Raw genomic sequence first — 14,485 nt, forward strand, 5'->3', positions numbered from 1 at the left:
GCTACTTTTATTGTGCCAACAAGAAAATTCCATTAGTAATTTAAGAGAAAAAACAATAATGAAACAAATACAATGTTGACACTGATAGAGGTATATTGACAATATTGGGCTGTAGAGAGAACTTTTCTACCTGTCTCAGCTAAAGGGGGGTGGGAAATACTCAGTAGGGTATAACCAAATATGATTAGTTTTGGAGGGGCACTGTGTTATATTATACTAATTCCAAAACAATAAATGAATGTACTGTTGTTGTGTTGAATATCAGTTATTTGTTTTGCTTGCCTTGCTGCTTCCGGTATGAAATTAAATGTAAACAAAGACACAATGTAAACAGTGATGTACTGGCATACCTGTTAACGACCTAGATTAACCTAATTGTGATGGTAATAGCTGCACCTTTACACATTTAAATCAGTCTAAGGCCAGCCTTCACAAATCAAATCCATTTTGATTGGTCACATACATGTGTTTAGCAGATGTTATTGTGGGTGTAGCGAAATGCTTGTGCTTCTAGCTCCGACGGTGCAGTAATATCTAACAGGTAATATCTAGCAATTTCCAAACATATACCCAATACACACAAATCTAATTAAGGAATGGAACTAAACATATACACATACAGTATATATGGACGAGCAATGTCAGAGCGGCATAGACTAAGATACAGTAGAATAGTATAGAATACAGTATATACATATGAGATGAGTAATGCAAGATATGTAAACATTATTAAAGTGACTAGTGTTCCATTTATTAAAGTGGCCAGTGATTTCAAGTCTACAGTTGAAGTCGGAAGTTTACATACACCTTAGCCAAATACATTTGAATAATTCCTGACATTTAATCTAGGTAATAATTTATTTCAGCTTTTATTTCTTTCATCACATTCCCAGTGGGTCAGAAGTTTACATACACTCAATTAGTATTTGGTAGCATTGCCTTTAAATTGTTTAACTTGGGTCAAACATTTTGGGTAGCCTTCCACAAGCTTCCCATAATAAGTTGGGTGAATTTTGGCCCATTCCTCCTGACAGAGCTGGTGTAACTGAGTCAGGTTTATAGGCCTCCTTGCTCGCATACGCTTCTTCAGTTCTGCTCACAAATGTTCTATAGGATAGAGGTCAGGGCTTTGTGATGGCCACTCCAATACCTTGACTTTGTTGTCCTTAAGCCGTTTTGCCACAACTTTGGAAGTATTGTCCATTTGAAAGACCCATTTGCGACCAAACTTTAACTTCCTGACTGATATCTTGAGATGTTGCTTCAATATATACACATAATTTTCCTCCATCATGATGCCATCTATTTTGTGAAGTGCACCAGTCCCTCCTGCAGCAAAGCACCCCCACAACATGATGCTGCCACCTCCGTGCCTCTCGGTTAGGATAGTGTTCTTCGGCTTGCAAGCCTCCCCCTTTTTCCTCCAAACAAAATGATGGTCATTATGGCCAAACAGTTCTAATTTCATTTCATCAGACCAGAGGACATTTCTACAAAAAGTACAATCTTTCTCCCTATGTGCAGTTGCAAACCGTAGTCTGGCATTTTTATGACAGTTTGGAGCAGGGGCTTCTTTCTTGCTGAGTGGCCATTCATATAGGACTCGTTTTACTGTGGATATAGATACTTTTGTACCTGTTTCCTCCAGCATCTTCACAAGGTCCTTTGCTGTCGTTCTTGATTCATACTTTTCGAATCAAAGTACGTTAATCTCTAGGAGACAGAACAAGTCTACTTCATGAGCGGTATGATGGCTGCGTGGTCCCATGGTGTTTATATTTATGTACTATTGTTTGTACAGATGAACGTGGTACCTTCAGGTGTCTGGAAATTGCTCCCAAGGATGAACCAGACTCGTGGAGGTCTACAATTTTTGGCTGATTTCTTTTGATTTTCCCATGAGGTCAAGCAAAGAGGCACTGAGTTTGAAGGTAGGCCTTGAAATACATCCACAGGTACACCTCCAATTTACTCAAATTTAGTCAATTAGGCAATCAGAAGCTTCTAAAGCCATGAGATAATTTCCAGAAATTTTCCAAGCTGTTTAAAGGCACAGTCAACTTAGTGTATGTAAACTTCTGACCCACTGGAATTGTGATACAGTGAGTTATAAGTGAAATAATCTGTCTGTAAACAATTGTTGGAAAAAATACTTGTGTCATGCACAAAGTAGATGTCCTAACCGACTTGCCAAAACTATAGTTTGTTAAAAAAAATGTGTGGAGTGGTTGAAACACTTAGGTTGGAGTCATTAAACTTCTGACTTCAACTGTATGTATATAAGCAGCGGCCTCTCTGTGCTAGTGATGGCTATTTAACAGTCTGATTGCCTTGTGATAGAAGCTGTTTTTCAGTCTCTCGGTCCCAGCTTTGATGCACCTGTACTGTCCTTACCTTCTGGATGGTAGCAGGGTGAACAGGCAATGGCTCGGGCGGTTGTTGTCCTTGATAATCTGTTTGGCCTTCCTGTGACATCGGGTGCTGTAGGTGTCCTGGAGGGCAGGTAGTTTGCTCCCGGTGATGCGTTGTGCAGACTGCACCACCCTCTGGAGAGCCCTGCGGATGCGGGCGGTGCAGTTGCCGTATCAAGCGGTGATACAGCCTGACAGGATGCTCTCAATTGCATCTGTAAAAGTTTTAGGTGTCATGACAAATTTCTTCAGCCTCCTGAGGTTGAAGATGTGCTGTTGTGTGGGTGGACCATTTCAATTAGTCAGTGATGTGTATGCAGAGGAACTTGAAGTTTTCAACCTTCGCCACTGAGGTCTCGTCGATGTGAATAGGGGGGTGCTCCCTTTACTGTTTCCTGAAGTCCACAATCATCTCCTTTGTTTTGTTGATGTTGAGTGAGAGGTTATTTTCCTGGCACCACACTCCGAGGGCCCTCACCTCCTCCCTGTAGGCTGTCTCGTCATTGTTGGTAATCAAGCCTACTACTGTTGTGTCGTCTGCAAACTTGATGATTTGAGTTGGAGGCATGCTAGGCCACGCAGTCATGGGTGGGCAGGGAGTACAGGAGGGGGCTGAGCACGCACCCTTGTGGGGCCCCAGTGTTGAGGATCAGCGAAGTGGAGGTGTTGTTTCCTACCTTCCCCACCTGGGGGTGGCCCGTCAGGAAGTCCAGGACCCAGTTGCACAGGGCGGGGTTCAGACCCAGGGCCTCAAGCTTAATGATGCGTTTGGAGGGTACTATGGTGCTAATGCTGAGCTATAGTCAATGAACAGCATTCTTACATAGGCATTCCTCTTGTCCAGATGGGATGGGCAGTGTGCAGAGTGATGGCGATTGCATCGTCTGTGGATCTATTGGGGCGGTAAGCAAATTGAAGTGAGTCTAGGGTGTCAGGTAAGGTGGAGGTGATATGTTCCTTGACTAGTCTCTCAAAGCACTTCGTGATGACAGAAGTGAAGTCATTTAGTTCAGTTACCTTTGCTTTCTTGGGTACAGGAACAATGGTGGCCAACTTGAAGGATGTGGGGACAGCAGACTGGGATAGGGAGAGATTGAATATGTCCATAAACACACCAGCCAGTTGGTCTGCACATTCTCTAAGGACAGGGCTAGGGATGCCGTCTGAGCCGGCAGCCCTGCGAGGGTTAACACGCTTAAATATCTTACTCACGTCGGCCACGGAGAAGGAGAGCATCAGATCAATTGCTTGGCCTGACAAATAAAATATCCTGCATATATAACATACACCTCTTTTCTAGTATTATAGCATTTTCAGATAATAACCCATTTGGGGAATAGTACACATTACATGGCAAACTCAAGTATCAATATATACCTTAGAGAATGTCCAATAATGCCTGAAGCAAGCTGTGTTCTATCTGGTATCATACGAAAAGTAACATAGTGAAAAAGTGCAACATTTTCTTCAGAAAGACAAAAGTCATCTGTCTGTGTTCTGATAAATGACTCATCTGGGTCTAAACGTCAAATTCCAGAGACCGCCAAACGTCTTCCATCTCCACTTGCTAAAGAGGATTATAACATATTAAGCAGTGACAACAAGTGGTTCAATGACCGAATAATTGATGGGTTCAATGATCTTTTGAATTCACATCTGAAGGAGCAATTTGTGTTAATGTCTTTTGTGAGTCAGGAATTACAGAGTCTGTTTTGTGACAGCAAAGAGGCAATGCCAAATGTGCCTGGAATGGTGCACAATTGGTGGCGTTTTGAGCGCGTAATAGTGCCTGTCAACTTAACGTCACATTGGACAGTCATAGCCGTAGATTTGCAGCATATAGTTAGTAGCAGTAATTGCATTACATTAAATCTTAAAATGATGGATTCCTAAATCAGTATGAACGTGAATTAAAGGACACACTACTTCCACTTCAGAAATACATGGCTTTACAATATCTGGCAGTGCATGGATTTGTAGTGGATGTGACACTAAACTATGATTTTTCTCATTCGTCCTACCAGTTTAGAAAACAGTCAGATGCTAGTAGTTGGGGTGTTTATGTGTGCTTATTCTGTAAAGCAGTCTTATTTAGACGGCAGTGTAAATATGCGTTGTCACAATGGCACGCAAGTGCATGTTTAACATTTTAAACTCTACAGAAAAAGCCTTTGTTGACCTTGATAGATAATCCAATACAGAAACGGTATTATCTTTCAATCTCGTCTCTGTTATTGGTTTAGAAATCTTGGTTGACAGGCATTTACAGTATACTGCTAAAGCAACACATTAGAGGCCTGTAAACTTGTAACTGTTCTCCGTTGTTACTCTGAAAGCTTGATTGTACTGTTTACTGTCAGCCTTGTCTTCCATAGTGCATTGTAAACGCTACAAAAAGTGTCTTTGCTGCCCTATAGCTTGACAATATAGCTTGTAAATAATCCAAGTTTTTTTGTTGTTGTTGCTGAAACTAGTTAATAGGCCTTTACTGTATACTGCTAACCTTGATAGATCAAGAAGCACATATCGGCCTACAACTTGTAAATATTTTTTCTCCATTGCTGTTCAGAAAGTGTGATTATGCTGTGTCCTAGTAGCCTGGTTAATCATTACATTTAATTTGTAAATAAATTAGATTTATTTTAGATTAAAAAATAATGTTTTATTTTGTTGTTGTTGAGTGTGTATTCATTTCAGGGCTATATTTGCTTAGTAGAGACCCTGCTGAGTATTTCCCACCTCACTTTAGCTAGGTCAGGTAGTAAAGTGTTCTCTACAAGCCAATATGCATCTCATGTACAGTCTATTACAGTGTATTGAATGAAGTAAGTAGCGTAATGAGTCACCATCACTCTTTATTAAATTGATTGCCCAGCATCAGAGACCCATTTAACTTTGAGACTCTGTTGAGTAATTCCAATAACATATATTTGTAATTTATTAAGTGTATTTCTTTAAATATAGCCTACACAGTAGCTTTCAACATACCAGTATTGGTGTAAACTTTCAAAATAAATGCTGGTGTAAATAATACAATGTTAAGAATAAAGTAGAATAAAGTTCAAAGGTGGTTGCAATGCTGTGAAAACAATATGTACTGCAAAAATATAAAAATATTTCCAAAGTTTAACATGTCTTTTGCAAGGGCGACTCTTATTTTGAAAGAAATGTATCTGCCAACATAATATCCTGCTGCTAGGAGAACGATAATCAAGGAGTGGACCGGTTATGCTTCCTTCCTTCGTTTAACAAATTCAACTACCCTTATCACGGCTGTTAGTGTTCGTCACACATATCAGAAGTCAAGCTAGATATATTCTTAACGTTACTATTAGGCCTTTTAAAGTAAGTCAAAGTCACCTAAATAAGGCTAGGAGTAATCAACGGAAAAGCTTGTCACTTCAAAGCGCATGTCATGACATACAGCGCATTGGGAAAGTTCAGACCCCTTGACTTTTTCCACATTTTGTTACATTACAGCCTCAGTAAAAAATGTATTAAATTGCACCCCCCCCCAAAAAAACGAACGGAAAAATATAACATTTACATGCATTCAGACCCTTTACTCTACTTTGTTGAAGCACCTTTGGCAGCCATTACAGCCTCAAGTCTTCCTGGGTATGAAAAGATACAAGCTTGGCACACCTGTATTTGGGGAGTTTCTACCATTTTTCTCTGCAGATCCTCTCAAGCTCTGTCAGGATGGATGTGGAGCGTCACTGCACAGCTATTTTCAGGTCTCTCCAGAGATGTTCCATTGGGTTCAAGTTCGGATTCTGGCCGGGCAACTCAAGGACATTCAGAGACTTGTCCCGAAGCCACTCCTGCGTTGTCTAGGCTGTGTGCGTAGGGTCGTTGTCCTGTTGGAAAGTGAACCTTCGCCGCAGTCTGAGGTCCTGAGCGCTCCGGAGCAAGTTCACATCAAGGATCTCTCTGTACTTTGCTCTGTTCATCTTTCCCTCAATCCTGAATAGTCTCCCAGTTCCTGCCGCTGAATAAATCCCCACAGCATGATGCTGCTACCACCATGCTTCACCATAGGGATGGTGCCAGGTTCCCTTCAGATGTGATGCTTGGCATTCAGGCCAAAGAATTCAATCTTGGTTTCATCAGACCAGAGAATCTTGTTTCTCATGGTCTGAGAGTCCTTTAGTGTCTTTTGGCAAACTCCAAGCGGGCTGTCATGTGCCTTTAACTGATGAGTGGCTTCTGTCTGGCCACTCTACCATAAAGGCCTGATTGGTGGAGTGTTGTAGAGATGGTTGTCTTTCTTGAACTCTGGAGCTCTGTCAGTGGCCATCGGGTTCTTGGTCAGCTCCCTGACCAAGGCCCTTCTCTCCCTATTGCTCAGTTTGGCCAGGCAGCCAGCTCCAGGAAGAGTCTTGGTGGTTCCAAACTTCTTCCATTTGTTCTTGGGGACCTTCAATGCTGCAGAAATGTTTAGGTACCCTTGTACCTCGATACAATCCTGTCTCGGAGCTCTACGGACAAGTCCTTTGACCTCATGGCTTGGTTTTTGCTCTGACATGCACTGTCAACTGTGGGACTTTATATAGACAGGTCCAATGAATTGAATTTACCACAGGCGGACTCCAATCAAATTGTAGAAACGTCTCAAAGATGATCAATGGAAACAGGATGCACCTGAGCTCAATTTCGAGTCTCATAGCAAAGGGTCTGAATACATATGTAAATAAGGTATTTCCGTTTATTTATTTATTTATTTATGTGCAAACAGTTCTAAAAAACAAATTTCACTTTGTCATTATGGGGTATTGTGTGTAGATTGGTGAGGGCAGCTGTTTCTGTTGTCAGAAGAGTATCAGCCACTGTGTTAACTGCTCCATCTAGTGGCACATTTGAGGGGCAAGCAAGCAGCACCCTAAATAAATATCATGTACTACTACCTACCTACCCAGTGTTGCAAAAAGACGATTCACTTTTACATTTCATACAATCGTATTTTATTTCATATAGAGACAGAGAAATATCTGAAACTAAATAGGAGTCTGCGCAACGGTCACAGTACAAAGAGAAACACATCGTTAGTGGAAATCTGAGGAACCTGTCTGGTGCACGGAAAATCTGTGAAAACCAAGCTTCGAAGCACCTTCCCCAACAAATTAAACAGAACGGCATCAGAACCAATCCTTGGGCCACCTTCACCAACAAATTAAACAGAACGGCATCAGAACCAATCCTTGGGCCACCTTCACCAACAAATTAAACAGAACGGCATCAGAACCAATCCTTGGGCCACCTTCACCAACAAATTAAACAGAACTGCATCCATATTGGCATCCTTCACCACACCTTAACATTTCAAACCTCATAAATAAGTTATTTGATTTAAAGATTCGAGTGCAGATCTTATCTTAACCAACATTCAGAGACGTGACACAGATAGTGGGAAAAAATGAGAAACTAGAAAGAAACAAAGAGCAAGAGATTTCGACAAGATGTTCCCTGGGGAGAAGAGAGCCTGCATCAGTTGCTGTATTGTTCCGTCATTGTCAAAAGCGGCTGAACTTTGTCAGGCCAAAACCATTCAGAAATGACAGGAAACCCCTGTGTACAACATCTAGTCTTCTAGCTCTCCCTGTTACACACTCATTCGGGTAAAAATAAACAAAATCAAACTGGCTGGCCAGAAAAACTAAAGATTCTGACAGAACACAAATCAACAGTATGAACAAAAAGGAAGATAGACCCACACATCTTCAATCTATTATGGCCATGGTTCCCCTTCGAGTAATCCAACTCTGACTTCAGAGCAAAAATAAACAACCACATCATCATCATCCACAGAGCAACTTGTCCAATTATCAGGTGCCCCATAAATGTTGGAAACATTTGAAAACAGAAGATCTAGCAGTGGTAAAATAGCTGGGGGGGTAAATCTAGACCTACAGTTGTTGCCAAATATATTGACACCCTTCTAAAATAAGTTGAAATAGTTTTTTTTTTTTAAGTTTGGTCTCCACACATTGTTATTGGATTTTCCACATTGCAGAACCAGTTTTATTTTTGCAAACTTAAGTTTACAATTTTAATTTAGAAAATAAAGACACATGACATGAACAAAATTATTGGCACCCAGGAGCTAGTACTCAGTCAAGAAATTCCAACAAATGCTTCCTGTAGCCATCAATAAGCTTTCTGTACCTTTTCTTCTGGCAATTTGGCCCAATCTTCAGCAACAAACTGCTCTTATTCTTCAATGTTTGAGAAGTGCCCTGTCTCGCCATAGATGGATCGTCACAGATGTGATTCAGATCTGGACCCTTCACTGACTATTAGAACAGTCCAGGGTGCTTTTTATGCGTGTTTGTGGTTGTTGTCCTACTGGAAGATCCACAACCTTTGACAAAGACACCTGGTTGAACATTGCACTCCAAAGCACCTTGATAATCTGCAGATTTCCTGATGTCCTGCACACGTTCAAGGCCTGCACTGCCAAAGGCAGCAAAGCAACCCTACAGCATTACCAAACCTCCCCCATGGTTGATTGTAGGGAGGGTGTTATTTTCTTTGAATGCCTAATTTGGTTGTTAGTAAACATAGGAAGACCCCACTGCTGGAGACAAAAAAAAAGCATGTTTGAACTTCTCAAAAACCCACCTAAACAAGCCTAAATCCTGGGGAAAAGGTTCTGTGGACCAATGAATCAAAATCGGAACTCTTTGGCAATACAGATCTGGGTTTACTGACAAATTATTTATTATTTCAATGAAAATAACACCCTCCCTACAATCAAAGATGGGGGGGGGGGTTTGGTAATGCTGTGGGGTTGCTTGAAATGAGCAGATTATCAGGCGTTTTGGAGTCCAGTGTTCAACCCAGTGTCCAAAAAATGTGTCTCCACTGAAGCCTGTGGGTCTTCCAGCAGGACAACAACCCCACACACATCAAAAAGCATCCAGGAATGGTTAAGAGATGCTGGACTGTTCTGAAGTTGCCAGCAAAGTCACATCAAAAACGTATTGGCGAGATCTGAAAACCGCAGTTGGTGGATGGCCCCCCTGAATTATTGAAGAATTATAGAAGTATGCTGCTGAAAAGTGGGCCAAATTGTCAGCAGAAAGGTGCAGCAAGCTCATTGATGGAGCGTTTATCTGCAGTTATCTTGGCCAAAGGTTGCCAATTATTTTGTCCATGTCATTGGTCTTTACTTTCTAAATTAAAATGATAAATAAGCTAAATTGGTACTGCGATGTCGAAAATCCAGTGTGTGGTTACTGTTTGTTTTTAATTTCAATTTATTTTAGAAGTAATAGGGAATTATTTAAGAAAAGTGCAAGTGTGTCAATATATATTTGGCCATAACTGTCATTCAGTGATGGAGAAGAGAGAAAAGATGTCAAAGACATTGAAGACTAAACACCAATCAGCACAAAAGGATGACCTAGAAAACCATTGAGAATCTGCATCCGTCTGCTGAAAGCTTGCTCTGGGACAATAGCAACACACAGCAACAGATGGAGAGTTGGCCAAGAGTCTCTGCTCCGGTCGTAGCGTCTCAGACACAAGGTCTGGGAGTCAGACGAGAGCAGCAGGTGTGGAGCAGGCGTCTCGGGTCAAAAGAGCTGTAATTAAAAAAACATTTTGTACAACCATTCAATAGTTTATTCAGGAGAGACGTGACAAACTAGGGAGAGTCCAATGTGTTTGTACATTGCATTCATGTTTCAATGGACATATGCGGGTGGGGCCAGGAGAGCAATCTGTGTACAACTTCGGCAAGTCAGAGCGAAAAACTGATAAGCCTGACAATGTGTCAAAAACTGCTAGAGCTAGTGTGTGTGTGTGTGTGTGTGTGTGTGGGGTAGTGGGGTAGGGGGGGGGGGGGTGTAGTCACTGTAGTGTGTGTGCTATTCAAAACTTAGTATAGCTGAGTGTGTATCAGTGTGTCTGTTATGAGCTGGAGGGGGCGTCCTCAAAGCTGATGATGCTGGACTCCTGTCCCGTGGTGTTCTGGGAACCATTAGACCCCCCTACTGGCGAGGTTCTCTCATGTCCAGAGAGCAGCGGGGTGTCGGCCCGAACCTCGTCCTCATCGTCGTCCTCTTCGTCGTCCATGCTCGGCCAGGCCGACTGGTCCTCCACCTTCTTCAGTCGCTCGTTCAGGGCCTTCAGCGCCAACTGCCTGTAAGACGATCAGACAGAGTCCGTTTTAAAACAAACCGTGTCTGCCCATTACCAAGCAAGGCCGAGCAAATGTTTGCATTACATCATGGCATAGCAGGTGTCTCGGAGTCCCTTTCAAACAGCCACTGATCCTCTCCAGGTGCAGAGCGAGGTGATATGTAGGCCTAACTGCCGTCTATGTAACTGAGGACAAATAGTGTATGCGTGACAGCTTGCAAGTGTGTCAGACACATAATGAAGGTAAACAAATATTGGGCTGTGTGCTGTAATGGATCCCTGTGTGAGTGTGTGTGTGTGTGTTTATTTGGGCCTCTACAGCACTCACCTCCTCCTCTCTGTGTCCTGGGGATCTACCCCCGGCAGACTGATGGTGATGGAGGAAGGTGCCCCGACATCATAGCGTTTCACCATCTTCCTGCACACCTTGATCTTCACCAGGGCTGCGTGCACCAGGCCAGCCAGCAGCCCCACCACTGGCTGCACCACTTCAGGGAAGAAGGAGGCAAAGGCAAAGTGGTCTGACATGTCCCCACGGCCCCGGCTGTGCCTCTGGTAGAAGCGCAGGTAGACCCAGCCTGCCAGGGCGCCAAAGCTGTAGGCCGCCAGTGGTGCGGCATTCTCCAGCAGGCCAGAGAGGCGTAGCAGGGCCAGGCAGAGGAGGACCAGCGCCGGGGACGCTTTGAGCCTCACCTGTGGAACCCGCAGCACAGTCGTGTCCCCCATGGTCTGCTTGAGGGCCACCAACACCCCCCCGAGGAAAGCTGGTGCCCCATGGACTCGCACAGCAAACAAGTAGTCCAGGTCAAAGGTGGCGACGTACGTGAGCAAGTAGGAGAGGCCCGCCAGGAGGCCTGCAGAGATGTTGACCACGGCAAAAAAGATTAGCAGCTCCAAGGCGCCCCACAGAGGCTCCAACAGCCGGCCACAGGCCATGACAGTCCCAACATTGGCCACCAATCCCCACACATGCTGCTCCACCACAGCATGGGTCACCAGGGTCCAGATCCAGAAGTTAGGGGGGAAGAGGTAGCCAGGCGTCACACCCAGGGCGTATGGAGTGTCAACTGCCCACGAGAGCAGATACAGAAGTAGCACTATAGCACTTATGGACTTCACCACAACGCTAGTGTTGGTTAATGCACCCAAGAAGTGCTGTCGTGCAACTGGCAGATAGCGATTCATTGTGTCGTTTGTCAGTATCGCGCAAGGGCCGATCAGTAAGTTTGTATGACCTGCAGCTGCTCTCGTGTTGGCCGTTAATCAGCAGTGCCAAGAAGAACAAACGTAATCTGCTGATACAGACAACATCCACACTCGACAGTGATGCTTCATAGGGGAAATAATCTGACTGATCAATGCTAATGGGTGGTTTAAATGAACCTTTAATGGTATTGCTGTTCAAAAACACTTGATGGGGAAACTTTGCTACCTCGCTATAACCCTTTATAGTTGCCGAACTGAACTCACCTTACTAGTGTGATTAGATATTAAGAATAGGTAACTGGGCTAATTTACTAAGCTAACATATGTAGCAACCTGTGAATTACTCTCAATTGACACCAAACGGTGTCATACTCGAAGCTTACATACATCACAAATATTAAATAGTTACTGTACTTTAGAAATCATACCAAGAACTTCAACCAGCTAGCTGGCTAAGTTAATACTTCAGCATTAGCTGGCTGGCTAGCAAGCGCTGGAATAAGTAGCTAATAAGCTAAGTTAGTTAGCTTGTTATTGCTAAGTTGCTATTAAATGGCTAGGGAAAGAAGTCTGACAGTTTGTTACGATGTTTTATATCCACCATTCGAATTCATAAGACGACCAGTCAACATTTGATTAAAGGGTTTGAGTAGTATGACTCCAAAAACTACAACAATTAGCACCAGCGCCTCACTTGTTTTCCTCGGCCCAGGATTCACCGCTAGCTAGCCACAGTAGCTCGAGTTTTTCCTGTAACGTTAGTTAGCAGTAGCTACAGGCCTTCAAAACAATGTTGTCGAGGTGATCAAAAATCGGAGATTCACGCGAAATCCATGACGTCTTCACAATGTCAGAGAGCCTATTCGGTTACGTCAACGTTATTCCGATATAAAATCACAGATGACTGACAATCCAGCACTTCACACACACTGACCAAAAAACGGAGTCTTGGGCTCACTGCCACCGTCACCAACACACAAAGCGTCAAGTCACGCCAGCGTGGAGCACTATGGGAAACAGTTATTATTATTATTTTTTAACTTCTTCTTCATTATGGAGGGCCGCAAATAAATATTATAGGTGCATGCCACCACCTACTGTATTGACTCTGCATCAGCCTACTATCATGTAGTATGAATTCATTACACTATGTGAAAAAATTGCCCTACCAACTAACACTACACCCATTAAAACCTCACCACTATTCCACTACTTTGGCCCCATTTGATCCTGCACCAGGCAAGCAGCCTAAGAGGACGGGACACTATCGTTTAAATCACCTTGTAACTCTTCTACAGTAAAATCTCGTACACCCAAGTACTTCTCTACAGCTGCCACCACAACATCTATCCTCTGTAATTTTCATTCCATTCCTGTACAGTTGATCACCATGGCTATGAATGCCCCCCCCCCCCCAAAAAACCTACTGAAGCACATGCTATTCCTACCACTCTACTGATTTCAGAGGGGTTGGGTTAAATGCGTAAGTCACATTTCAGTTGAATACATTCAGTTGGACAACTGACTAGGTATCCCCCTTTCTCTTTCCTTTTGTTTTGGTCCAGGATCCCTCATCCTGGACCCATCTTCCTCTACTATTCTTTTCCCTGCCTCAGCATACTACACCTTCTGTACTACTCTGATGCTGGCAACCTCAACCTGCCTTTCTCTCACCGGACACCTCTGATCTCCAGCACCATGTGGGTACCCCTACAGTTAAACATACAACGTTTTCCAAAGATACTACACATTCCTATGTCTCAAGTCCTCCTGCACACTTCTCACATCTAGGATTCTCCCTCCTACACACTGCTGCCACATGACCATAAGCTTGACACCTAAAACACCATAATGGGTTTGGGACAAAAGCTCTCACGGGATAACTGACAAATCCTAACTTGACTTTAGACTCGGCATCAAAACCCAATAGTACAGAGAGTGTCTTCTCTGTTTCACCACGCTCTTCACCGGGTCTGCATCGCAACAAACATTGGGCGTCACAGACAACGGGAATCTTCCATTTCAGTTGACCCTGCTCAACACTTAACGCCTCTCCAGTTATCAGTCCTTTCAACAGGGCCCTGCTCCGGAGAGGAAAGCAAAACACAGGTATTGTCCTCAGGCGTGTGGTGCGGAGCGCAGGCTCCCTCTGAATGGCAGAAACGCAAAAAAACGACACGATTCCACTTCAAGTCACTTTCACGACCCAACATTCCCCAACCTCTTTTTTTCCCCACCCAATCTGACACCATATATGGATCAGCCAGATCCTGGACTGGCTACAAATGGAGTGTTCGCTGTCTGAGTAGTGAGAAGCTAATCTGACTACTAAAACATAAATGTATTCAAACTGACATGTATTCAAACTGACATGTATTCAAACTGACATGTTTGGAGATGGACAGCAGCACCCTGCATTCCACTGCTGGCTTGCCTTTGAAGCTAAGCAGCATTGGTTGTGGTCAGTCCCTGGATGGGAGACCAGATGCTACTGGAAGTGGTGTTGGAGGCCCATGTTTTTAGACCAAACTCAATGCCCCAGGACAGTGATTGGGGACCTTGCTCGGTGTATGCAGTCTTTTGGATGGGACGTTAAAACAGGTGTCCTGACTCTCTGTGGTCACGAAAGTTCCCATGGCACTTATTGTAAGAGTAGGGGTGTAAAAACCTGGTGTCCTTGCTAAATTATAATCTGGCCCTCAAGGCCACATAATCATCCCCAG

General features: G+C 43.5%; 1 protein-coding gene across 1 annotated transcript; it reads right to left on the bottom strand.

The window, feature by feature from the left end:
* Nucleotides 1–7,351: 7,351 nt before the first annotated feature.
* Nucleotides 7,352–12,768, bottom strand: tmem115 (transmembrane protein 115). Its single transcript, XM_020506084.2, has 2 exons — nt 10,885–12,768; nt 7,352–10,557 (listed from the first exon to the last, which is right to left on the bottom strand). Exons 1-2 carry the CDS (start codon nt 11,739–11,741, stop codon nt 10,326–10,328), a joined length of 1,089 nt encoding a protein of 362 aa, XP_020361673.1. The 5' UTR covers nt 11,742–12,768; the 3' UTR covers nt 7,352–10,325.
* Between the last annotated feature and the right edge of the window lie 1,717 nt (nt 12,769–14,485).

Source organism: Oncorhynchus kisutch, linkage group LG17 (assembly GCF_002021735.2).
Source record: "Oncorhynchus kisutch isolate 150728-3 linkage group LG17, Okis_V2, whole genome shotgun sequence".
Lineage (NCBI taxonomy): Eukaryota > Metazoa > Chordata > Actinopteri > Salmoniformes > Salmonidae > Oncorhynchus > Oncorhynchus kisutch.

Bases quoted from the DNA above. Each gene is read 5' to 3' on its own strand.
- tmem115 (XM_020506084.2), bottom strand. From the start codon at position 11,741: ATGAATCGCTATCTGCCAGTTGCACGACAGCACTTCTTGGGTGCATTA. The intron at 10,558-10,884 runs GTGAGTGCTGTA...ATCGTCTTACAG, and splicing joins CAGGACACAGAGAGGAGGAG to GCAGTTGGCGCTGAAGGCCC.